Here is a 25468-nt window from a genome sequence, read left to right on the forward strand (position 1 = left end):
GTAATGTAATAAAATTTAGAGTATATATTGATTTGTATATTTGCTAAAAGGTGCGCTGCACTTTAAAGCAGATGACTGGGTTAAACAGAAGAAAGGGTAAAGTAGGGTAGAGAGATTGAGGAAGAGATGATTGCGTCTTTCAACTGATCAGGGAGGGGAGAACCGCTTAGTAGTAGGCAGCGGGAATGGTGGTGGCATAGGCACCCTCACTGCTATCCTCGCAGGTCGTCTCGGAAACACTATTCTCGGTGGGGGTGGACACGCTGGTGTAGGAAGCCACCGGGACGGAGCTGGATGAAATAGGAGCAGGAGGCATGGCCGTGTAAACGTGGGTGGGGACGGGACCTCGGTCGAAGGGATGACGCTACCAGTGGTGCTGGGGACGGGCACCTCAGTTGAGGGAACGACGCCGCCAGTGGTGCTGCTGGGAACGGGACCTCGGTCGAGGGGACAACGCCCTCAGTGCGAGTGACCGTAACAGTCTGGTAGCTGGGGGCGGGAGCGGGACCAGTGACTGTGACGGTCTGGTACTCAGTAGCTGGGCAGGAGCCGGAGCGGTAACAGTCTGGTATTCGGTCACGGGAGCCGGAGCGGGGGCAGTGACAGTCTGATACTCGGTAACCGGGGCAGGAGCTGGAGCGGTGACAGTCTGGTATTCGGTCACGGGAGCCGGAGCGGGGGCGGTGACAGTCTGATACTCGGTAACCGGGGCAGGAGCCGGAGCGGTGACAGTCTGGTATTCAGTCACGGGAGCCGGGGCGGGGGCGGTGACAGTCTGGTACTCGGTCACGGGAGCAGGAATAGGCGCAGTGACAGTTGAGGTGACAACGCTGGTCTGGACGTAAGGGACGTAGACGGGGTTGGTAATCGTCTGGTACTGGTACTCAGTCTGGATAATGTTGATGGGCATGGTCTGGGTGACAAAGACAGTCGAGTACAGGACCTCGACGGTGGGCACAGTCTCGTAGATGATGCTAGGCACGGTCTGGTAAACAACCGAGTTCTGGGTGACAGTGGTCGGAACCTCAACGGTCACATACTGAGGAACGATGGGGGTGACAGCAGGGATAGCAGTCGTGGGGGTGGGAACCGGCACAATCTCAGTCGAAGGAACAATTCAGTATGGTGGGAACAGGCACAATCTCAGTCGAGGGGACAATAGACTCCTCGCAATCAGTGTTAGAGCCACCGCCGTTGCTGGAGCCGCCGCCGTTGCTGGAGCCGCCGCCGTTGCTGGAGCCGCCGCCGTTGCTGGAGCCGCCGCCGTTGCTGGAGCCGCCGCCGTTGGAAGAGTAGACAGGGATATCGGTCTCGCAGTCGGCAGTGTCATAGCCGCCGCCAGTAGTAGAGCCACCGCCATTGGAAGCACCGCCGCCGGTAGTAGAGCCACCGCCATTGGAAGCGCCGCCGCCGGTAGTAGAGCCACCGCCATTGGAAGCACCGCCGCCGGTAGTAGAGCCACCGCCATTGGAAGCGCCGCCGCCGGTAGTAGAGCCGCCACCGGTAGTAGAGCCACCGCCATTGGTGGTGCCGCTAGGGGTAGAAGTGTATCCTGACGAGATGGGGGCAGAAGTGATGGGCGTGGCGGAGGCCGGGATTGAAGAGATAGGGGCTGAAGAGATGGGGATTGAAGAGATGGGGGTGGGTGAGACAGCGGTGGTATCAATCACCGTCGACTGAATAAGTGTGGCTCATCAACAATGATGTCAGTGTTGACCTCCTCAGTAGCACGACCATAGTGCTCATCTCCTCGGGATACTGGAAGTAGCCCTGCTGTGCGTAGTTGGCGGGGCCGTTCTCGTAGATGGGGGCGGCAGGAACATTCTCGTAGTTGGGGGCGATCTCCTGTACGAAGCAGAAGCGATGGCGGCAAGGGCGAGGGTGGCAATCTGAATTTTGGTATTCATTTTGGATAAAGGTTGAAAGATTGGTTCGTTAGACGGAAGGGGTTGTCAAAGGAAAAAACAAAGGGGAAAGAGGAAGGAGAAACTTGTTGCTAAGCAATGAGATGTCCTTAAAAAAAAAAAAGCTACCGACCAGCGATATTTAAGCGATTTAGAAACGATAAAAGAATTGCGCTTCTGATACAAAGAGCAATAAAAGTGAACCGAGTTGGATATTAGTTGATGATGCACAAGTGATAAACAACAACAAAATAATTGACAATTAAAGCTATTGAGATATGGCGAGACAAAAGATTAATCTAGCGATAAAAATAGTTTTCTAAGTAAAGTGTAAGATAAAGTTATCAAAAGTTATATTGAGTTGGATATTGGGCTGTATTATATACGCAGAGCGTTGTTATATATTTTTTGTTTGTTTAGAAATATTTTTGTGGTTGTTTTTTTGAGGGAGTGTGGTATATTTTTGATGGTTTTTAGTTTAGGTACTAAAGTGTTTGAAAAAAGGTTGGCAGTAGTGAAGTAGGGAAGGGATAGTCAACTGTATTGTTGTATTGTCGTTGGATAAGTAATTCAACTTCCTTTCAGCCAGCAGAGCCAATTCTATTTATACCAAAAACACAATCGAATTCATAGTTATTTGACAATGACCAAAGGCTTGTACTTTGCATATTTTGTCAACTATAATTTTTCACTTTTCCAAATACAGAGGGTCAGTTTGGGCGCAAATAAAGAATACACAATATGGTGGAAACGCAAGTTTATTGTTCTCATTCGAGCTGTCCAGAAGTCTTGCTATATTATTTTTGCATTTACTAAATTGCGCGCTCAATATTAAAAAGTAATATTTCTGAATATTGGCTGTCCATATGAATATGAATTCGAGGCGCGGCGCGGCGTGACGAGACAGGCCCGAGAACCTGTATACATTCCCTATTTCAAAGTTTTTAAAGAAAATGTTTGGCTTTTCATAGAATATGAGCAATTCAAAAAGACCAGAATCCCGAGTCAGGTTTATGAAATGATGACAAACGCAATATTAACAATATAAATTACTTGAGGAATGAAGAGCTTCCAAAAGCATGTGAATAGGTGACTGTCACAGTGGCACCCGTTCTGGACACCGTTAATTTTAATTGGTATATATTGTCTATCTTATTTTTCGACATAACACGCAGATCCAACAACAAAAGTTGAATGATAAAACAACAAAACTTTGCGGAAATTGGCAGTAAACTGATTTTTTGTTGCAGATTATTGTGCGGCACCCTGGTCTCGCTCTTTATTGATGAACAAACATTAAAAATATATGAAATATATTGCAGGCGTGCGCCGAGTATCCCTCTCATCCCCTCCATCTTTCACTTTCAAAGGCCGGATTGGCTGATTGGTTGCGAGTTTATGAGCTACAAAGACTGAGAATAATGTGAATAATGATATTAGGCTGCTCGACAACACAATGTCCATTTAGCAGCTATTGCATTGCTCTATTGTTCCATTGACTGCATTCTATTAAGGCTGCGGTTGGGGGGAAGGGAAGAAAGCAAGTGTGAGATATTCCAGATGGTGACAACATTTGCCCGAAAGTGAAAACATACGATTGGTGTATTCAAAGACTTGTCATATGTTTAACGAAATAGACTACGTGTCCGACAACAGCGCAATATAATGATGACTAGGTACAAAGGGGCGGAATGGGAAGCGAAGCGGGGGGTAATAGTAGAAATTATTAATTATTAATTTTCGACTCTATATTCCAAAAGTTGGCACGCATCTAGACCTAACGCCCTATGTTGCAATCATTAGAATTGAACACCAATATAAACAGTTGCTAAATAAAAATTTTATTATGCGCGACAAGTCAAATGACAAACACTTGGCCGCTTGATATCCATGTATCAAGAAACGCAGCAATAGTTTTTTGTGGCTTGTATGTGACTACTGGCTATTGTCCCTTTTGTTTGGCCGGCTATTTTTACGACTTATCGAACAAGTGAGCGATCACTGCTCAAATTATTTTTTGTTTTATTCTTCAGTCGTGTTTGTGAATACACTAAAAAAAATAATGAGGCTACAAGTATCCTACAAATCGACATCCACATCCAGATTGCATAGCAATCTGGAACGTGCTTAGAAACTAGAGGCAATAAATATTCCACTATGCTTGACAATATTAATCATTGCGCTGTTTCTTGCAAAGAGAAGCTTGGACTTTGACTTTGGGTTGGGCAAGGTCTCGGGCAAAATCTCGGGTATCATTGTAGACTTGGGTTTAGCCAACTCGAACTGTGCCTTTTTGGGCAAAAAATGGGGAAATCGTTTGCCCATAGGCAGGGCATTAAGGATGATGCGAAAGTTCAGCACTGCAGCTATGTTACGGCTATTCCGCTTCCGTCTGCCTGATAGCACCTTTTCGTCATCCTTAGTCTGCTACTAAATGCTTATGAATGGTTCACATGTATGGGCCACCTTTTTTCTACCAATGGCAAAAGGTTTTAACTCATTGTTAACGTAATTGCCTTTTAACGAAATGTAAAGGTAAGCGCGTAAACACGACTTTGCAAATTACCCTAGCATAGCAGTGGGGAGATGACCTAGACTTCAGACCGGTGGTGCTTGCCACTGTGGCTCTGGAGTTAAGGGGCATTTCCAGTGGCTGCCTTCAATCTCGTCCACCTCTGGTGGTTTAACTTTGTTTTTAGGGGCAGGGCGAGCGGACAGGAAAGGAGCAGCCACAAGGCAGCCCTGGACCCCCCCCCCCATTTGCATCGCTGGGGCGAGATAATTTTCTAAATAATTAGCCCAGGCTCATAGGTCCATAATTGGTCCCCACAAGGGGGTGTTATTTGGCACGCGTTCGGTGTTTTCTAATTTTCATTTAATTCGTTCCAAAACAATATTCAATTTTCATTCAAAAATCTGGACTTTCTGATATTTTAGGCTAAAAACTGGAAAAACGGGTATTGAAAATCCCCTGCCTAAAAATCTGGACTTTCGCTAGAAATGTCTGGAAATTCCAAAATACATTTACACCAGTGTAATGCGCCACTCACTAGTGCTGTCATTACTGCCAGTGCCCCTTGATTCAGGTAGTGCCTTTTTTATGTGTGCTGCAGTGCGCCAAAATCAACTGACAATAGTTTGAGGGTGGTACATCGAGGTTTGCCCACAAAGGTGACACCGTCTCTCACTAATATTTCAGTTAACATGAAAAACAAAAAACAAAAACAAAAACATCAACAAAATCTAAATTAATAAAAACAATAAACGAACAATATATAACGCAAAGCTGAATGCAAGGGACTTTGCTTGGAACAGAATACTTGTTGGCCAGCGCGTTTTTGGCTTATTTTCTTCAAACCGATAATAAATAAAATAGAACATTTCTGCAAATGACTATATCAGCTGTGGCTTAAATTGTCGGCTTTGAAGATAGAGGCCAAATGCGGAAAACCGAATACGCATGCGGTGTTTTTTATTTTGCATGGCCGACGACCTTTGTGATAAATGGAAAAATGGCATGTTGACTTAATCCGAGCTGATATGGCTTTCTTTCCATGCTTGTTCTGCTAGACGATTCTGATGGTCCGGCAATCATTGTCATGCGGACCGCAAAAAGCAGGAAATATAAAGTGCGGAAATGTGAAGCGCAGATCAACAAATCACAGCCCCGCTCTACTTTTTTTGCCACAACTAAATGAAGGCTTTTTGATTGATAGGTTTTCGGCTAGCAATTTAAGGACTTTGGTTCTCACCCTCGTCTCTCGCTTTATTATAAGGCGGTCGATCGCACACAAAAACCGTCTTGAACATGTTGGCCGTCCATGCAGACAAATAAAAAATCGCATAAAAGAACGGGTCAGATCGGGCTTCCGTAAAGATCCAGAAAGCAAAGAAAAGGGGACGGGAAACAAAGGGAATCCCAAACCCAGAGAGATTCGTTAAATTGACCTTGTTTTCAAAAGAAAGCCTGCTGCTATCGTGCACGAGCGCACAAGAAGTGGCAATGTTATTTTTTTCGATTGTTCACCATGGCTCACCTCGCTTCACTTTATTTCACTTCAACTCACTTCATTCTCCGCCCCTCTTTTCGTTGCTTCTTTTCCTTTCCAGTTTAGGTAATTACTACGGCTTTGTTTTGTTTTATCTCGCTTCGCTTAGTTTCCTTTGTTTTTTAAATATATTTTATTACTGTTTTTGTTTATTTATTTCTACAAGACTCAAAGGGTACGATTTCGATAGTATTTGGCATAGCGCTTGGACCTTTGCTGACAATATCGAAAAAAGGGGGAGGGAGAACACCGATGGCGGCTGGCCCTAATATGCTGGCATTTTTTTACTACTCGGTGAGAGAGTTGTGTGCGCAGGCTCTAATTGCCCTGCAACGTTGCCAGTCCCCCTGCCCAACTTCTGCTCACTTGCAGACTGGCGTGCGAACAGGCACGCGTATCGTCCCCCACCCTGTGTGATTTGCACAATGTAGCGTCCTTTTCTTCTAATGCTGGCATTCTTCAAACTGCATTTTTCTGATAACACACTAACACACTTACTCACCACGCACTCACTCACGCACTCACTCACGCACTCGCTGACGTTCATACTTATACCTTCTCAATTATGTAGTTTAATCGTGGTACAGGCTTTCGATTTTACTCCACATTATTCAACAGGGCGAAACAGCAGCAGCACATAGCGCAGAACTCGAATTTGGTATCCAATACCCAGATATCCTGCAAACGCCACCCGCACAATTTTTGACAGATCACACTATAGCAGCAAATGCCGTCTTTTTTGGTGTTTGGAGGCGCAAACTTTTACGGGAGAGCGCTGATACAGCAGCTGTGCAAAGAGCGCGAGCAAGCGATCGCCGCCGGCGAGAGCAAAGCCGACTGGGTGATCCGCGGAGTCGACAAGATCCTGCCCCAGCTGGCGTCGTTCCCTGTGGACACGCTGCACCTCTACCAGACATTCGACTACCGCATGGGCAACCTGCGGAGCCAGGAATTCCTTGAGCGCGCCTTTGTGCGTGACAGCGCCGATGGCTCTCAGCAGCACAGCTGGGACTACGTGTTTAATTTTGCCGCTGAGCACAAGTTTGGGCAGACAGACCAGGTCTACGAGCAAGATGTCCACCAGATATCGGTGAGCATTGCGCGCCTGGCAGCGCAGTTTGAGGCTGGCGTGCTGGTACAGCTGTCAACAGCACACGTGTTCAAGGCAAAGGGAAACGCGCGCCATTCCGAGGACGACAATCTGGATCCGCCGCACGAGCTGGCCGAGGCCCACATTCGCGCTGAAAACGACATGCGCGCTATCACTGCGCTGCCACTGGTCATACTGCGTCCGGCGCTGTGCTATGGCCCCGGCGACCGCCAGAATGTCGTGCCGATGCTGATCGCCGCGCTGCTGAGCAAGGTTGGCGGAGAGAAGATGCCTGTGCTGTGGGAAAAGGACCTACGGGTCAACACGGTGCACGTCGACGACGTGGCCAGCGCGGCGATTAAGACCGCCCGGTGGCACTATAAGACGCCTGGCGCCGCGTTGTTCAATCTCGCCGATCCTGGAGACACCACCAACATTGTGCTAGCGCAGACTGTGGCCAAAGTGTTCGGCACCGAGCCCACGTTTAACAACTCGGCGGTCAACTTTTTTGTCAAGCGGCTCAAGACAGCAGAGCTCACTGAGGAGGTCAACGAGTCGCTGCTGGGCCCCTGGATGGACTTGCTCTCTGCTCACGGCATTTCAAATTCGTCGCTTTCGCCTTACATCGACCAGGAGCACCCGTACTGTCGCCTTGACAGCCGGCCCCTTGGGGTTGACGGCTCGCGCATCACCAGCACGCCTGGCCTCGGCTTTGAATACGCCTACAGCACGCCGACCACAGCCGCTTTGCAGGTGATTGTCGAAGAGTTTCAGCAGCTGGGCCTGTGGCCGCAGATCGCTGCCTAATATCCAGGCTAATTCGCCTACGCTCTTTGCCACTCTTGCCTTCATGCCAGCACTGTTATACAAAATATGGAACATTTATTTTTCATTTTGTTCCGCTCACCAGCTCCCAGATATCTATTTTCCCTCTTCTGCTCACCACCGTCCATATTTCTGGGATACACAAACATTCAATTTCCTTTTCTTTTTCCCTTTTACACTGATATTCTCTCAATTCAACCTATTCCTTTTAAATGCAAACACGTCAAAGTACTCCTTGATGGGCTCCAAGTACCAGATCTTGGGCGTGATGCCGCTGAAGAAGCCCAAATGGCCGCCGTGCCTGGCCAGCACCAGCGCTGTGAATGGGTTCTGGGAAAACATGTCGAGTGGTATTCCCCTGTATGGCGTGACTGGGTCGTCCAGCGCGTTGATCGCCAGGTAAGGCGTCCGTATATACTGTATGTACTGGGTGCTGGACGCCGCCCTGTAGTAGTCCCAGCAGTTCTTGAAGCCGCACTTTTTTGCAATCAGCAAGCTGTCGATCTCAGACATGCGCTTGGTCTGCATAACAGCGTCCACGTCATATCCGACATCACTGGATCTAATGAGATCCGCATTGCGCTCGACGGAGCGCTTGATTGAGGCAACTAAGTTGGGCTGAAAACGTTGTCGTTCAGAAAGCTCTTGGCATCCAGCGAGCGCCCGGCATCTCCATGTCAAAAGGGCAGCACAGGGCGACGCGGCAGCCAATGGCGACTTGTCCTTGAGCTCGCCCAAGTACCTGGTCAAAATGTTAGCGCCCAATGAGAACCCCAGGGCAACAAGCAAAGTGTTTGGGTAGCTTTTGATGATGTGCTGCACGATGTCGCCAAAATCGTCCGTGTCATGAGCGCCGTTGATTTTGCTTGATGTCAGGGGCGTGCGCCCGGATCCCCTGTAGTTCATTGCGGCCACCGATACTTTTTGTTCCCAGTGGCCAGCAACTTGGCCATACTGCGCACATGGTGCTCGTAGGAAGATCCGCCGACACCGGGTATCAAAATGACAATGGGCCGAGTGCACTGCGCGCCTGGGCGGCGCTCGGGGTACCAGTCCAGTGACATTGTTCCCTTGTCGCTCATAATCATTGATTCGCGGTCGTATGTGATCTCTGACTGCGGCGTGCTCTTGAGAGCAATATTTACGCAGTATGCTGTCTGCAGCATGCCACCGCATAAGTATGGCGTGGGCACCATGGATGCTGCTGTGGGGTCCGTGAGAAGCGGACAGTGCGTTTCTAGCACTGTCTTGATGTTTTTGCACGTGTTTCCGCGAGAATCAATGACTGCTCGCTGAGCGAACTTCTCGTCGCTGTGGTCGTCTGCGATGAGCTTGAGCCGGCACAGTTTGACGTACTTGAATATTCTGAGAAGTAGAACCGCTCCTGCTATTATTGTGCCTAGTATTGGCAACGCGTTAAGGGCCATCTAAAGCAATATTAATAAAGAAGGTACTAAAAAACTAATCAAATAAAGATACGGACAATTGGTGCATGTAGGTGTATTAAAGTAAACTTCTGGTAATTATAGGCAAGAAAGGCAAGCGCGTGTGTATTTATTTTTTCAGTTTAACATTTATTGAAATAAACCCTACAAACTGTAAAAAAAACATGATAAAGGAATTGCTTTAGCATCTGTAGTGCTTGCTAGTAAATACTGTAAATACTAAATAAGAGTCCTTGTTGCGATATACGACAAGTGTGACTTGTCGGGTGATGCATGGCCGCATTTAGGAAAATCACGGCAGTCAAAACATATGCAGTACTTTTTGGTGCAAGGCTATGTGGCTGAAAAGCCAACTCCCTGTGTACTACTACTTTATTAAATAAAAAAAGTGGACTATTAATATACACATGCTTGGTTATTAATATCTACCAGACATTATATTCAAAGCAGGATAAATGCCACTCTTTATAACTTTAACGTGCAGTTTAACAAAAAAGGAACAGAGAAAGTTAGTGCCTGTGACTTAAAGTTGTTTCATGACAATGCAACATTGATTATAAAGAGCGCGTGGCGCCATTCAACATGAAAAAAGTGTAGTGACTGGCAATCAATAATAATAAATATTTCAATCAATACGTTACAATACTATAATATATATATTCAAGCACACTTGCACTTTAAATGAAACAAAACATTATGCAATACGTTACCACGGCGTAAGATCGAATGATTTGTCTTCGGTCCGCCATTGTATACGGTAGCGATCAATATGGTAATGCACATACGAGCCGGCAGCCAAACTAGCGGCCTCTTTGTGCGCCGGCAACGAGTTGACCGATCGAGCAATGTCCCTGCTTGACCACACGCAAGTAGCCAGGCAATTATTATCAGCGTCCAAATCAGTATACCAATAAACCAGCAGAGACCCGTTTGTCATTTGGTACGCCTCCTCATAAGCGTTTTTGTCGGCCATAAATAAATCAACATTATTGCAGTCCGCACGCCTCCTTGACCGGAACACTACAGCGTACCAGGAGAGCTCTCTGACGATCGCGCGATGGCAGATGCGCGTGGCTGTTTTGTAGTCGATTATATTCCTGAGAAATCTCAGACCAGTTGAAGCTCTGGGCATAATCGGCAGTGCGGAAATCGTCGCGGACGGTTTTGAGTAGCTTGAGCGATTGGCGTATGCGCTCGTCCTCTTTGGTCGGGGAGTACTTAAGTATCTTTTTGCCTGGTTTGCTGGCGTGGTGCTGAAATGGGCAGACAAGTGTGCTGGCGGAGGAGGCGAGACCGTCTACGACCAAGTGGTTTGCGCCGCTGGCCAACTGGTCTCTGGTCGGGTACGTGTCGGAGATGAGAACATACGACATGGAAAAGAATTAATAAATGATGATATTAATACAAGAGTAAATAGTTAATAGTTTAAAGTGTGAAATGATAAATGATAAATGAGCTTGGGACGGTTATTTGTAAAAAAAGTACAGTATTTGGATAAATGTTTGATGGGTTGAGCGTCAATAGCTGGCGGCGCGGTTTATATTTATATAGTCTCGGGCAGATGGTGTTAGTGACTTGAAATATATAAGCAAATTGACGACAGCACCGTTGACAGATGGTTGTAAATGTTTATTTTAATTTAGTTCATGGGCTATCTCTATCGGCGATGTGTCTGATCCAATGACAAGTTTTCAATTATCAGATATGGTAAAATTTGTGGCATCTATGGTGCAATGTTTTGGGCTTCTTAGTCATGTTTTTTCTGAGTTAGCCTATGTATCATCCGAATGTATATTTTTATTGGGAAGGGGCAGGATAGGGTGGGACGAGAGCAACAGGGGCAAATTGTATTTTCTGACTGGCGATTGCGACATTGCAGGTGATCTTTCGCGATTTTGCTCTTGTGTGGAATAACGCCGCATTGGCCAATGGTCTGGTTAATTGTGTGTATTTCGAAGAAATGAGAAAATTAAAGCGAAGATGTAACTTTTGACTTCCTTAATCCCAATCCTTTTGTATTTTCGAATTAATATCCACTTTCTTTGAAACTGGCACACAGCTGTGCATACAGCAGTCACACAAGCTGCCAAATAAAAAGGTGAATAGAAACCAAGTTGATGGCTGCAGCCTTGATGCGTTCAAGAGGTGGTGACGTGTTTCTTCAAAGATGTATCGAAAAAGCCTTGATCAGGATTTTTAACTTTGGGCAACAAATAAATCAAGCATAACATTAGATCACGCCCCTTCAACGACAAAAGAGGCGAGGCGCTCAAGCACCTATGCGATTAGGAGAGTAAAAAATAGCAAGCCACCGTTGCTCCTGCTGCCGCCATATACTAAAAGCGTGCTTCTACACTTTTGTACACGCGAAGCATTTGCCTGTCATCTCTGCCACAATTCACTTTCTTTTTTCTTTCTTTTTCATACACAGCAAACAGCAACCACTACACCCTCGCCCTTTTCAGTTTATCCTTTTTTATTTTAATATCCTTTTGTACCAACAGTTTTTATTTTAAGATTACAATGACAAAGGTGCTCATCAAGTGCTCGAACGACAAAAGGGTCAATTTGGAGGTAGATGTGGATACGACGACAGTTTTGCAATTGAAGGACCAGATTGCAGGCGAGTTGGAAGACACGCCGGCGGGGAGCCAGAGACTCATTTACGCCGGGCGCATTCTCAAGGATGGTGACTTCTTATCGGCGTACCAGGTGAAGGACGGAAACACAATTCATATGGTCAAGAGCGGGTCCAAGAAGCCGGCGGCTCCGCGGGCGGCGGCGGCCATATCCGATGACAGCGCAGCACCAACATCGGGAACAGCAGCGGCAGCACAGCCGGCAGCGGCAGCGGCAGCACAACCGGCTGCGTCAACAGCCCCAGCAGGTATGCCCGATCTGGCCTCGATGTTCGGCGGCATGGGAGGAATGGGAGGCATGGGGGGGCATGGGGGGCATGCCCGGAATGGCCGGAATGCCTGGCATGGACGGTCTCGGTGGCATGTCGCCTGAGCAGATGGAGCAGATGTACTCGAACCCAATGGTGCAGCAGATGATGGAACAGATCTTCTCCAACCCTGAGGTTCTGCGGTCGATGATCGACAGCAACCCGATGCTCCAGCAGCAGCTGACGCCCCAGATGCGCGAGATGCTCAACAACCCCGACTTCCTGCGCATGGCCTCCAACCCCGAGTTCATGCGCGCCGCTGCCCAGATGCAGTCGGCCATGCGCCGCCCGCAAGGAGCCGGGGCAGGAGCTGGAGCCGGAACCGGGGCTGGAGCCGGTTCTGGGCTGTACAACCCATGGGCGTCGACCCCCAGCTCTGATGCCGGTGCCGGTGCCGGCGCTGGTGCCAACAGCGGCAGCCAGCCGCCGGCCTTCAATCCGTTTGCTGCGTTTATGAACCCCGGCCAGCAGCTGGGGGCGCTGCCGGGCGCCCAGTCTGGGCAGGCCAACCAGTCGCCGCCCGAGGAGCGGTTCCGCGAGCAGCTGCAGCAGCTGCGAGACATGGGATTCGTCAACCCCGTGCAGAACATTCGCGCTCTGAGTGTCACCGACGGAAACGTACAGGCTGCCGTCGAGTTCTTGCTCAGCAGCCCTGACCTTTAAGCCCTGCGCTTAGCAAAGCGGCTTGCTCCTAATTTTCTTTCTAAATAATCGCTTATTTCTTTCTTTCTTGAGGGCGTCGTTGAATATTAATTTTATCGCCATTTTTCATAGTTGATTCGCAGTGCCTGAATACGCGGTTTGTCAGTTGATGCGTGGTTGCACAGCACGTGCCATATCTTTGAGACATTTTATGTCTCGAGACATCTTCAATTAATAAAGCCTTGGCTATGACTTGTCACCTCTTTTATTTATCTCTTCGTCTTTATATTATTTTTGTGCGCTCTTTCTTCAACTTGACTAAGACTAGCACAGCATAACTCATCTCGATGCGGATACCTCGGGCGACTATCCACGTCTTTGCTGCGACTCTGTCAACAATATCAACGCTATCCGGCCCCAAAGCTACGCTCGACGAGCTCGCACATTGGGGCCGGCTTGCGGCATCCACATACCAGCGCTTCGAAGACTGGGCCAACTGCACAGCCTGCCAGCATACAGACATCAGCAACATCACACTAGCAGCAACCTGGTCAACTGCGCTCCCGGCCTTCAGCCGCGGTTTCGTGGCCATCGACCACACGCGCACCCAAATCATCATTGCCTTCCGCGGTACCACTCACATAATGGACGCCCTCTCCGACGCCCAGATACTGCAGACCGCCTGGCCACCACCGGCAGCGGCAGCATCAGCCAGCACTTTGCGTGGTGTCTCGCGTGTACACATGGGCTTTCTTCTGTCGTATTTGTCGGCGCGACCGCATATAATTAAGGCGCTCGAGCGCTCAGCACACTTGGGTTACGCCGTGAGGTTTGTCGGCCACTCGCTGGGTGCTGCGCAGGCTGCGCTGGCATACGTTGACTACGGGATGATGCGGCCGAATGCATTGACTGGTTCTGATTTTGGTTCTGGTTCTGGTTCGGATGCTGCGGCGCTGGTGACATTTGGGTCGCCCAGGGTGGGCAATGCGCAGTTTGCCAGGCTGCTCAATTCGGGCAACGCACTGCGCGTCGTGCACGAGTCAGATATTGTGGTGCATCTGCCAAACTCAATCTACCCAGTACTGTACGCACACGGCGGCCAGGAGGTATGGGCGCTGGACAGCGATGAAGATGACTATGATGAGGACTCGATGACGCTGGTGTTTTGCGAGCCACCACCGCCGGCCGACAAGGACGATGACCCAGCACCCGATCGCAATTGCTCTGCTGGTGTCAGCCCGCTTCGCTGGAATATACAGGACCATATGGTGTACCCAGGCATGCATCTAGGCATTCCTCAATACTGAACGAATGCCATTTATGCAAAAAAAATGAAAAGGCAACTATTAAATTAAATAAAATTAATGACACCCACGTGATGTAAGCGACGCCGGCCGGCTGTCAGTATCTGTAGCCGCTAAAGACACCGTGGCAGGAATACCCGCAGTCATAACCGCAGGTACAGTCATCATCATCATCATCCTCATCATCTTCGTTGTCATCGTCATCGCTTTAATACTGGGCTAGCTCATCCACCAACGCATTAATAATTCCCTTCTTGTCATCGAGCGCCCTCTGCAGTGATCTGATATGGTCCCTATGCCGGTCAGAAAGCAAATTAAGCCTCCCAACCTCCTCATCCAGCCACTGGTTCCTAGCCTCCATCACCTTGGTCTTCTTATCTGACATGCACAGATGCTCATTCAGCTCACCAATCTGACCCCTCAGCATCGCCACCTCCGCATTGTGCCTGTTGTTACTGTTATTGTTACTCGTGCCAACACTCAGCCCTCCCATTCTTGCTGTTAAATTGTCGACATTTCCTCTGTTACGATGAACGTGTGCCACATCTTCCTCGTCCAAGTCTAAAAACAGCGTCACCACGGGTCCCTCGGCCCATGTCTGACACAGGGGCAGGAGGGTTGGCTGCTGGATTTGGCCATCTGTTGATGCAGGAACAGTGGAAGACATACCGCAGGTGAGAGACGCTGGCCGTTGGCCATCTGGGTTGCCCTTGCGTCTGCTTGTGTTGCGGTAGTTGTGGGCGGCCTTGAATAGAGAGTCCTGGCATATTGAGCAGACCACCTTTACGAATAATTTTTATATTTGTTCTTGTTATGTAAGAGGGGGGTGGGGAGCACTACTGTGATAGTGTTAAAGAATGGGTGCGAAATTATAAAGGTTTTTATTACTAGTGTTTCTAAAGTGCTATTGTCGTCAGCCTCGCCTTATATATATTCCTTGTCTTTGTGGCAGTCACTGGCAGTTGTGTGCTCCGTTTGCAAGAACTGGACCTTATGAAGTAACCCAGGCCTCTGATATGGAATAATTGGCATGTCTGTATTCTTGCGCCCAGCACATCCATTTCAGGACAGGCAGTATGTGGATGTCAATTGTGGCGCCTTATTTGGTACCCTGTAATTTGGCCCATATCAGATCCATCTGTTAGCTGACGAGAAGCTGTCTCATGATTTTCGCCCTCAGCGTCTACCTCCATATCCTCGGGCTGCGTAACATTGTGAATAAATAGAAGTGGGTGGGAGAATATTTGCTGTCAAGGAGGGCCGCGTTTATAACTCGTTTCATGACAAACATGGCTTGTATCTTATTTACACTATTATCGAATACAAATGTAAATAAGACACGAGCCAGTTGGACACATCTTGAACGCCTCAGCTTGTTTTTTTTTAATTTTTCTATGGACGCGGTTGATCTGAGATCACAGCCTAGTTTGTATAGGGGAGTGTCGCCACCAAGTTCCGGAGTAACGGAAGTGTGGTTATTTCTTTTTCAAAAACAGTAACAGCAACGCTCCGTCTTTTTTCTTTGCTTTTTTTGCCGCCAAAAAAGAGCGAATAAAAGGGAGGCATCTCGGCTCTGCTGCCTAAAAACCCCCTTTCTTTTCTTCTCTTTCTCTTTGATTTCCCTTTTTGATTTTTTTGGCTATCGTCATTTTTTAAACTACTGCAACTTTTAACCGTTTTTAGGCAGTAACCTCAGAGCGTCTTTTTTAAATATCACAAAGTTATTTAAAAAAGGCACTGAGGAAGTAAAAAATGGAGCTTTTATCAGCACTTTGCCGGAAATTTGGCGGAACAACCAACTGGCGACACTTTCTGCTCATCCTCGCGCTCGGACAGCTTCTCTCCCTCTGCATCACGTCAACATCAGTCCTGTCGAACCAACTGGCCAAGTACCAGAACGTTTCCATTCCCAACTTTCAGAGTTTCATGGTCTACGCGCTTCTGTTTATGTGTACATGCCGATAACCCTGGTGCGCCTGGGTCCGCGCAAGGTATGGACGAACATTAAGCACAGATTCCTCTGGTACATCTTCCTGGCCGCCGTCGACGTCGAGGGCAACTACTTTGTCATCAAGGCCTACAGCTACACGTCGCTGCTCTCCTGCATGCTGCTCGACACGTGGGCACTGCCGTGCGTCACTATTCTGTCGTTCTTTATGCTCAGGGCACGGTACCGCTGGATGCAGGTTGTTGGCGTGCTGCTCTGTCTGGGTGGCATGGGTCTTTTGGTCAAGGGCGACATGGACGCGGGAAAGAACTACAAGGCGCTGAATGCCCTAAAGGGTGACCTCTTTATGCTCCTTGGCGCCACCTGCTATGCGCTGTCAAAACGACTGAAGAGTTCATTGTGCGCAAGCGCCCACAGTACGAGACCGTCGCCTGGTTGGGGTTTTTTGGAACCATCATCAATGGCGTGCAAATGGGTATTATCGAGCACAAGGAGCTGAAAACCCTGGTGTGGACCAAAGAAGTTGTCAGGTACACTATCGGCTTTGATCTCGTCATGTTTGTCCTGTACACTACAGCGCCCTTCCTCTTCCGTCTGAGCTCGGCCACCTTTTACAACCTGTCCATCCTGACCAGCGACTTTTACGGCCTGATCTTTGCAAGGTACATGTTCCACGACAAGATCACCGCCATCTATGCCGGCGCCTTTGTAATGATCGTTGGTGGCCTGCTAGTGTATTACTTGTTCCCTCATGCTGAGCCCGAGCATCTGCCGCAGGTCATTGGGTTCCGCACACAGTTGCCTGGGGATCTGGAGATTACGGGCTCGGAGGGCATTCGAAGAAACGTGGGCAGTGGCCCGTTGCGCTCGCTTGAGGACGCGGATGCCGAACAAAGTGAGGTCGTGGGTGCTGATCAATGGGTGCCGCGGGTGATGTCTGACTATGACTCGGTCAAGAGCACTACGAAAGTGGTTGTTGAGACAGAGTCGTCGACTATGACCACTGGCACTGCTGTTGATGCTGCTCCGGTTGCCAATGTGCCTGGTGCTAACACTCGTGTATGAGCAGCAATCCCAATTGGATTCAGGTCAATATGATCCACTGTGTTCACCCAACTTTCATATATATACTGTTCCACCATTTTTCTTCCCTATTATTGTTGGCGAAGTTGCTGAGAACTGTATATAATAATAATGACCTTTACAAAAATATATAACATTCTATTGTTTTTTAGATTATTCTGTTTGTTATTTTCATGGTATACATGTATATTATTATTTGGTATTTAAAAATATTTTTCTTTAATGTGCCATAGCCTGGAATGCAAATTTATTTGTGATTTAATACTACACCTAATATTTTTTAGTGGAAAGCAGCAACGGCAGCGACAGCCATGACAATAGCAGCAAACGATGACGAGCCAACCGACATGGCACCCGAAGCAGCCTCAACGTTGCTCTTCTGCTCAGAACCGTTGCTCTTGGGAGAAGCAGATGCAGCAGGGCCAGCAGATGACGAAGCAGCGGGACCAGACTTGACACCCTTGTTAGGGCCAGCTGGGCTGTTAGTAGCAGCAGACTTCTTTCACCAGCGGCACCGTTGGTGGCGGGCTTGGGGGCATTAGCCGCGGGGTTGCTTGCGGGGGGAGCACCGCCGGCTCCGGGAACGGCAGGGGGTGCTTGCGCGTTGGGGATGATGACGCCGGCCGGAAGACCAGCGGGTGCGTTAGGCATGCCAGCGGCAGGGACGGCGGCAGCGGGCGCGGGGACGATGTCATGGTCGGCAGCGATCGCAACAGCGGCAAAGATGGCGAACAGAGTGATGGTGGTCTTAAACATTGTAATGCTAAAGTAGGTTATTGTTTACTTGATATTGTATGTTATTAATACAGTAGAGATGGAAAAAATAAAGTAAATGAACGGACAAATGAATTAATTAGTGAATACACGGGAATATTTTTGGTTAAAAAAACTTTAATATGTCGTCTTGGCAGCCGAGTCTTTATGTATAAAAAAATATCGACGATGCGTATAATCTTGAACTTGATGGCTTATTTTTAACACATTTTTTTCTTCGCAAGAATGCTGAATAATTTACATACACATACGGAGAGAAAAATAGAGACATATTCACCCCCGCATAATTACATTGTTCCTTTTTTACTCTTTTACCTTTCAAACATTGGCAGTAAATATTAAAAATAGTTTTATGGCGAGATAAAAAAGGGACATTGAATAAGCGGGTTGAGTGTCCAAATGCAAAATGATTTTTTACAGTAATTTGTCTTGGATGTTATGCCAAGCATATTCCGCTGGTTCTATATTTTTTATAGACCAAGGCCGATAAATAACCACCTTTATTTGTTACTGACGTTTTAAAATGGCTTGTCTCTGTTTGGTAACAAGAATGTTTGATTCCATATTTGGTTTTTTTGTTTTGTTTCACTCATGCGGTTACTCGAATAATCATTTGTCATTGTTTTATTATTAAAGTTATCTTTGTCGATATCCAAGACTGGTGCTATTTATAAGCCGTGCCGCAGCGACTTGTTTTTTCCATTGAGCTACTTGCTTACAATATTCAGCTGCGTCCCGGACACACAGGTGTCTTTAAAACATTTGCAAACTTGTCCAGCGCCCACAGCAGTACCCATTGGTCCACCCAAACCCGGCCTGCACTACATACTCGCCGCCGCCGCCCTGCTTGCCAACATCTGCCGAGTTGAACTTTTCAAACATATGCCCCGAGTCCGTCTGCCCAGGCAACTGATTTAGCACATTGGGAATTGATCCACCAGTGCTGTACCAGGCGCAGAACACGCTGTTGACATAGGACTGCGCCATGCATTCGCCAGTGCAGTATTGTTTGTGGCCAGCGCGCCCTGGATCGTCACGTACTGCAATGGCGGCCAGGCCATTGGCCAATCCCACTGCTGCCCGCTGTTAATGAGCGTCACGGGGATGCCACCGGGATTGTGCTTGAGAGTCTGACTAACGTACGTAAACGCACGCTGCGAGTTTCCTGCTGAGTTCTTTCCAAACGCCCAGTACGGCCACACAGAGGCCGGCGAAAATACGGTCGACCGCTTGGACTCCTCCAAAAAGTAGTCGTAGTACAGCCCCGTATCCGCATCATAAAACACAGTCTGCATGTCCCGGTGCCTCGTCTCAGCCAACTTCTTGAATTTGCTCGCGTCCTCGGCACCTTGAACAGCGAGGCAAATTCGGCCAGGTCTCTTCAACCTGGTACAGGATGGCGTTGAGCTCGACTGGAACTACCAAGCTGGTGCGAATCTCGTTTAAGAATGTATCTGCCGGTGCTGCCGTGTTTCTCACCCAGCGGCTCGAGTAATCCCATCCGCTCTCGGCGCCTGCTGCCATTTCAGCGTAAATAACAGCCTGGCGCAGTGGGTCTGACGACACATTGTGGGCCAACTCGTATCGACACTGTATGATTCGGGTCTCGGCTGATCGGTATCCACAATGTACCTATTGAGAGTCACATTGCCACCGGGCGTGTTCACTACGACAGCGTGGTTTTCCTGCCAGTACTGATGCTCCTTTATGAGCAATGGCATGGACTGGCGCACAAACTCCGAGTCATTTGTGTGCTCGTAGTACAGCTTTACCATTAGCGTCAAGAGGGGCGGTTGCGACCTATCCAGGTAATATGAGCGCGCGCCATTAGGTACAAAGCCGTAGATATCAACAAAGTCCAACAAGCACCTTATATTGCTTTTCGCCACTTCCTTAAGCCCCGACCGCAAAATGCCCTCCAAGGTGAAATATGTATCCCAATTGTATATTTCGCGGAATCTACCACCCGGAACCACAAACTGGTACTTCAAAGGCAGCATTGACGAAACACAGCCCTCGCACAGCCCAGAAAAGTCCTGTTTGCGAATCAGTGTGCCCCAGTACCCATTGACAGTCAACCCAAAACTGCGCAGCAACGGGTCCTGCACCGCGGTCAAAAACGCCGGGTGCAGGTCGAGCTCAGGCAGGTAATCGATTTGCTTGAGCTCCGACCCTTCTTCGCCAAAATTTTCGTCGACAAATGCTTGGAGCTGCTCGCGCGATGCTTGGATTCCGCCAATATTGCTGAATGCCGCCAAGACTTCTTGTTCGGGCTTTTTTGTGGGCTTGTCGACGAAGGTCTTGTCGTCTGGGTATAGCTTGGCCATTTGTACTGCGTGCAGGAGGTCGCCGTGGCAGTATATGGGTGAGTCGCAGGCTGGCTTGATTGCCTGGATGGAGATACTGAAGGTGCCTAAAAGCAGGCTGACCACTGAGCACTTGACTTGCATGGATAATTATAAGTAATTAGTTTTTAGGGGGTGGGTAATATATAAAGAAAATATTGGGTTGTAGCGAGAAAGATGCTCGGAAGAAATAAGTGAAAATGAAATTATTGTATTTAAAGCGTAGATTTTGATATCGGTGATACACCAAAGGAGAGAAGACAGACAGATATTTGTCTGATAACAAAATGATAGTTGGGAAATTGTGAACAATTACAATTTCAATTTAATTACACACATATTCACAGAGATACATGAGCTGGCGTGTGGAGAAGTACATATCATGCATGTTGGTAGTTTTAATTTGGCTGTTTTTTTTGTTTGCAGCAACGGCACGCATTAAAAAGACAGTAGGTTAATGAAATTGGGAGTAGCGCACATGGATTCTTTTAATTGTATCCAAACAATGAAATAAAATACAATACACTTTTGTCTATATCATTGGCACTGAATTGGCTTGTAGAGCAAAAGTGACCCCCAAAACACAATGTTGTTTTATTTTACTCTCTCCCTGTATGTGTACCAATCCTTATAAGCGGAGAAAAAGAGGGTCATAAAATAATACTGCATTGTGGAAGGGTAGAAAAAGAACATAAATTAAATAAATATAAAGTAATTTACGCCACGCACAACACGCTATTCTTTGGGAGCAGTAGCAACGGCATCGGAATCGGCATCGGCAATCCTTTTTTTGACAGCGGCACTGGCTTTTCTCCTCTGGGCGCGATTCTTAGTACTCTTGTTCTCCTTGGAAATGGCCAGCGCAGTTTTCGATTCACCAGTCAAACGAACCGTATGGTCACTTCTTTGCATACTTTTCTGCGCAGACGTCTGAGCATTTGTCGACACAGGCAATGAATCCACCGATATTGTCGTAGTAGGTGCCTTCGCTGGTGCCTTCGCTGGTGCCTTCGCCGGTGCCTTCGCTGATGCCTTCGCCGGTGCCTTCGCTGGTGCAATTCTTGGTACCTTCTTCGCCGGTATAGCTGCCAGTACATTTGTATGCGTCATGTCCAGCAAGGCCTCCTCGAAGGCCTCAATGTCAATCAGCGAGTTCTCGTCAGATCAACGGCCCTCACAAACACCTCCTCCTCAAGCACTGACTGTAGCACCGGGAGCAGAATGCGATAGGCAGGGGCCCAGACATCCGCAGACTTGAAGATATTCGCCGACGGCTCCACCAGCAGCCGCTTAATGGCACTATGTCTGGAGCCCGTGCGCCTGGGCTCCAAGGCCCAGGCAGCCCTGCGCATCTCCCACAAAAATCCCTCGACCCACTCGGGCGGCGCATTGCGGCCGCAGTTGATCTCCAACTCGAATGGATCCTCGATGGCCAGGAGCCGCAGGCTGCGGTGCCAGTTCTCTGGGCTAGTCAAATGCATAGTACACGAGGGCACCTGCAGCTCCGACAAACTGGTGCGCGGAATCGACGCAGTACCGAGACGCGGCGAAATTGCATGGTTGATAGGATCAAACTCGTTGCCGTAGAAATGGAACAGCTCGTGGATTAACTCCGCCGCAGAGCTGTCGTTGGGGCTCTTCCATGAGTTGCTAGAGCTGTTGTTCATAAAGTAACCCCGAATGCCCTCGACCGACCAGTCCGGCAAAACCTTGCCCGAGTGCAGACAGCAGATGCCATCAGTGTTGCTGGACTGTTCGTCCAAGGGCTCTGTCTGGTACATCCTGGCGATGGCCTCGGGGTCCGCGTGTAGAGCATCGAGGTTTGTCCACATCCGGTTGCCAACCTTCGCGGTTGAAATGAGCTGCAGCGGTGGGACTACGCGGCGGCTGACAAGAAAGGCAATGCCCATCATCATTAGGCCGAACGAGTTGAGAACGTTCTGGTTGATGATCCCGCGGCGAATGCCCCAGACCTTAAGCACCAGGAGCACCTCGCGCACCCTGCTGTCAATCTGCATGTAGCTGGAGATCAAGTTGGTCTTGGCCACGCTCATGCTGCCATTGATCGAAATGTCGCCCTCCAGCCGCACATTGCCCCTGGTCAGGTACTCGAACTTGATGATGGGCACGCGCGCGTGCATGATCTTGATAACCTTGGTGAAGCCTCGGTCGCTATACAGCCCCTTGGCTAAGTTATGGAAGAACTCGACGTGCTTGACCTCCGCGTCCTCCCCGGGCACCTTGACAGTGAGCAGCACATCAAGATCGCTCGAGTTCATGCACACCCGTAGCTGCGCGACCCAATCAGGCCTGTGAACGTCTTGCACGCGGGTTCCAGCGGATGGCCGTCGACTGGATCAGCTTGATCAGCTTCTCGACCTCCTGCACGTTGCTGTCGCTCGGCCGCCACTGCTCCGACAGCTCACTGATCTCCGCGTCCATGGCTGCCAGCTCATCATTGCCGCCGAGCATCGTGGCAGCGGAGCCGGCCTGCTCCAATGGATCCAGGTACCGCGGCTGCGACTCAGCCAGCCGCATCGTAAACACGCGCTCGATCTGGCTGGGCGCATCTGCCTGTTGCTGGATTATTTGTTGGGCATATTTGCCCTCGCCCTTCTCTGTGCGCACATCGATAGTCTTGGCGAACATATTATCCTCAGCACTCAACACCTCAAGCACCCTTGTCGCAGCCTCTCTGACAGCCAAAGCAGTCGGTCCTGGTACTTTACCCCTAGAGGTCCTCGCTGTTGCTTTTATATTGCTGCTGCTGCTGCTGCTAGGTGCTTGGCAACGGTGTGTAGATCGAGCCGCAGTGGCTGATTTGCAGGTTTTGCGGACAATGGCTTGCCGTGTGCAGCAACGATCTGAGCGACTGGGAGTAGAGTCTGGTATTGCTCCTGTAGCCGTGTGATTTTGGTCTTTTTGAGCCTTATCGCATTGAAGAGCTCGCCAATGTAGGGGAAGCGTTTGACGCCAGCGACGCCTAGGCCTTGGGCGAGTTTTGTAGGGGAATTCATGCTGTGTCTGTTGCGTTTCCCTCTACCCATGGGTATGAATATAATGTGAGAAATAAGTTGAAAAGGGGGAAAGAAAAGAATGTGAATTTGGGTTATTTTGTAATGCAAATTGAGTGGTGGAAAAAATTTAGTGAAATGCAATTACTCAAAGTGAGAGGGTTGGGAAAGCACAAGAAAAACCAACCTTGATCGCAACCGCTTACATTCTTGACATACAGGTTCTGTTTCCAATTATTTGTAGCCTTTTTTAAAAAAGAATTGGTGCTCAGGGAACCACGCAAATATAACAGCAAATATGAGTGCCAGCGGCGGATCAGTCAACCCAGCAGTCCAAGCGCTTCTGGCCGAGATCGCAGTAGCCAAGCTGCGAGCTGAGCAGCGGCGACAAGCCAAAGCCAAAGCCGACCAGCAGCCATACGGCGTCATCAAAGAGACCAACGGCGCCTTGGTCCTTCGGCTGCCGCCACCACCGCCAGCGCCGGCGCCCTCAGACTGCTGCCACTCCGGCTGCACGCCCTGCATTCTCGACACATACCGCGACCATCTGCACGCACACAACGCCGAAGTCGCCGCGCTCCAAGCGCAATACCAGTGCGCGCTGCTCGACGACACCGGGCCGCTGCCAGAGCCAAGACACCATGTGCTGTCGCACTCGCTGCTCAACCCATTGAGGTTTGCAGCCGTGCGCATCATCCATGCGCACAGTATTGGCGCCCGTGGCCGCCTGCTGGTGCTGGAGGCCACGGCTGCCGACTTTGCGCTGGCGCCAGGTGAGCACATCCACGTGCGCGCACAGCCAGGTGCAGTCGCCAAACCCATAACCAAGCCATTCACGCCTGTGATGATTGTGGCCGCCGACGGCATCGTGCGCCCCCACCTGTTCGTGCGGCTCTACGCCGACCATGCAATGTCCGCGTACCTCGCTAACCTGTCCTCTGGCGACCAGCTTGCGGTGCGAGGGCCTGTGTCGACGCCCGAAAACATGACACGCGCACTCTCCGCGCCGCTCTGTCTCCTGGCTGCCGGCGGCTCTGGCATTGCGCCGATCTTCCAGCTGCTGCAATTCGCCCACGCCAACTGCGCCTACCGACAGACCCGTATTGTTTTGGTGCATTGTGCCCAGGACAGCGAGTCTCTGTGGCTGCGCGCACAGGTCGCCGAGATGATGGTGGATATGCCGGCGCTCGAGTACGTGGCATTTCTGTCAGAACAGCCGGAACAGCCGGAACAGCCGGAACAGCCAGAAGCCTTGGAGCTGCGGATGGTTGGCGCAAGGATGTCGCTGGACGGCATCCGATGGGCGGTTGGAGGTAATGTCGGAGCCGAGGCGCAGGCCGTGGTATGTGGGCCTGGCGTGTTCAACCAAGACGTTGCCCGGTGGCTGACTGAGTTGGGATTTGCTGGAATCCAGACACTGTAAATGTAATTTTTCCAAGGGAAAAATTCAGATCAAAGAGATAGTGTTGGTTGTGTGAAACAGAACATGTTTTCTTTTTTGGAGTGGACATGCATGTAGCGCTGGATGCAATGCGGGTAACATGCAAGCTGCATCTTTACATGTATTTATATGCATTTATTGCGTATATGTTTGTTGAGTAATGTTATCCATAAAAACAATAGGGATGGTTGGCCCTCTTGATAACAAAAAAATCAAACTGTTTAAATTCAACTTTACTCCCTCTTTTCCCTCTTTTTTTGTTATTATTATTTTTCCAAATGCGATAAAAGGAAATATTTGTATCCATTTTCGGAATGAGAAGTAGATTTTTTATAAAATATATCGAGATTTTCGTTGAGCCCAGAAAGTGTTGAAAATGGTTTTTTGAACTGGAGAGAGAAAAAAAACAGCACTCGATTCTTTTTTCTTTTTCTCATTTCCATTTGTCTTTTTGTACTATATTAATATATATATTTCCCTTTGGTTCTCTATCACACACTTATCTTGTACCATTACCTGCATAGAGAACAAACTGTATAATAAAAAAGTGCCAAGTTAAACATTCCCATCCTATCTCATCTGTCAAATCATCTCACATCTCTCTTTTTATCCCCCCCCCCCGCACACAGCATACTCAATCTGACCGACTGCTTTTTA

At 48.9% G+C, this 25468-nt stretch overlaps 10 protein-coding genes across 10 annotated transcripts; 5 read left to right on the forward strand and 5 right to left on the reverse strand.

The window, feature by feature from the left end:
- Window positions 1–9: 9 nt before the first annotated feature.
- On the reverse strand, window positions 10–1287 carry BX661DRAFT_188298 (uncharacterized protein). Its single transcript, XM_051537397.1, has 4 exons — window positions 563–1287; window positions 438–530; window positions 369–390; window positions 10–345 (listed from the first exon to the last, which is right to left on the reverse strand). The coding sequence occupies exons 1-4, from the start codon at window positions 908–910 to the stop codon at window positions 167–169; spliced, it is 642 nt and encodes a 213-aa protein (XP_051388983.1). The 5' UTR covers window positions 911–1287; the 3' UTR covers window positions 10–166.
- A 5168-nt stretch (window positions 1288–6455) lies between these two features.
- Window positions 6456–7954, forward strand: BX661DRAFT_67218 (NAD-dependent epimerase/dehydratase). The gene has a single exon (XM_051539396.1). It carries the CDS (start codon window positions 6681–6683, stop codon window positions 7848–7850), a length of 1170 nt encoding a protein of 389 aa, XP_051388984.1. The 5' UTR covers window positions 6456–6680; the 3' UTR covers window positions 7851–7954.
- A 103-nt stretch (window positions 7955–8057) lies between these two features.
- Window positions 8058–10686, reverse strand: BX661DRAFT_200676 (Alpha/Beta hydrolase protein; the record flags this gene model as incomplete). The annotated part of the gene is made up of 4 exons (XM_051538438.1): window positions 8058–8763; window positions 8790–9233; window positions 10027–10333; window positions 10362–10686. 4 exons carry the CDS (start codon window positions 10684–10686, stop codon window positions 8058–8060), a joined length of 1782 nt encoding a protein of 593 aa, XP_051388985.1.
- A 1150-nt stretch (window positions 10687–11836) lies between these two features.
- On the forward strand, window positions 11837–12923 carry BX661DRAFT_173320 (uncharacterized protein; the record flags this gene model as incomplete). The annotated part of the gene is made up of 2 exons (XM_051533859.1): window positions 11837–12025; window positions 12192–12923. 2 exons carry the CDS (start codon window positions 11837–11839, stop codon window positions 12921–12923), a joined length of 921 nt encoding a protein of 306 aa, XP_051388986.1.
- Window positions 12924–13037: 114 nt separating this feature from the next.
- On the forward strand, window positions 13038–14312 carry BX661DRAFT_67244 (Alpha/Beta hydrolase protein). The gene has a single exon (XM_051539397.1). It carries the CDS (start codon window positions 13250–13252, stop codon window positions 14207–14209), a length of 960 nt encoding a protein of 319 aa, XP_051388987.1. The 5' UTR covers window positions 13038–13249; the 3' UTR covers window positions 14210–14312.
- On the reverse strand, window positions 14304–15371 carry BX661DRAFT_200679 (uncharacterized protein; the record flags this gene model as incomplete). The annotated part of the gene is made up of 4 exons (XM_051538439.1): window positions 14304–14412; window positions 14443–14639; window positions 14751–14966; window positions 15357–15371. 4 exons carry the CDS (start codon window positions 15369–15371, stop codon window positions 14304–14306), a joined length of 537 nt encoding a protein of 178 aa, XP_051388988.1.
- A 430-nt stretch (window positions 15372–15801) lies between these two features.
- On the forward strand, window positions 15802–17472 carry BX661DRAFT_188320 (uncharacterized protein). Its single transcript, XM_051537398.1, has 3 exons — window positions 15802–16155; window positions 16221–16489; window positions 16546–17472. Exons 1-3 carry the CDS (start codon window positions 15959–15961, stop codon window positions 17217–17219), a joined length of 1140 nt encoding a protein of 379 aa, XP_051388989.1. The 5' UTR covers window positions 15802–15958; the 3' UTR covers window positions 17220–17472.
- BX661DRAFT_188321 (uncharacterized protein) lies at window positions 17466–18119 on the reverse strand (the record flags this gene model as incomplete). The annotated part of the gene is made up of 1 exon (XM_051537399.1): window positions 17466–18119. A coding segment is annotated over exon 1 (476 nt), but the record flags the coding sequence as incomplete, so codon positions are not given.
- A 3288-nt stretch (window positions 18120–21407) lies between these two features.
- On the reverse strand, window positions 21408–22872 carry BX661DRAFT_67279 (uncharacterized protein). Its single transcript, XM_051539398.1, has one exon. The coding sequence runs from the start codon at window positions 22633–22635 to the stop codon at window positions 21502–21504; it is 1134 nt and encodes a 377-aa protein (XP_051388991.1). The 5' UTR covers window positions 22636–22872; the 3' UTR covers window positions 21408–21501.
- A 698-nt stretch (window positions 22873–23570) lies between these two features.
- BX661DRAFT_188324 (uncharacterized protein) lies at window positions 23571–25116 on the forward strand. Its single transcript, XM_051537400.1, has one exon. The coding sequence runs from the start codon at window positions 23669–23671 to the stop codon at window positions 24791–24793; it is 1125 nt and encodes a 374-aa protein (XP_051388992.1). The 5' UTR covers window positions 23571–23668; the 3' UTR covers window positions 24794–25116.
- The last annotated feature ends 352 nt before the right edge of the window (window positions 25117–25468 follow it).

The sequence above is a fragment of the Kickxella alabastrina genome, assembly GCF_025024165.1.
Source record: "Kickxella alabastrina strain RSA 675 chromosome Unknown BX661scaffold_30, whole genome shotgun sequence".
Taxonomy (NCBI): domain Eukaryota; kingdom Fungi; phylum Kickxellomycota; class Kickxellomycetes; order Kickxellales; family Kickxellaceae; genus Kickxella; species Kickxella alabastrina.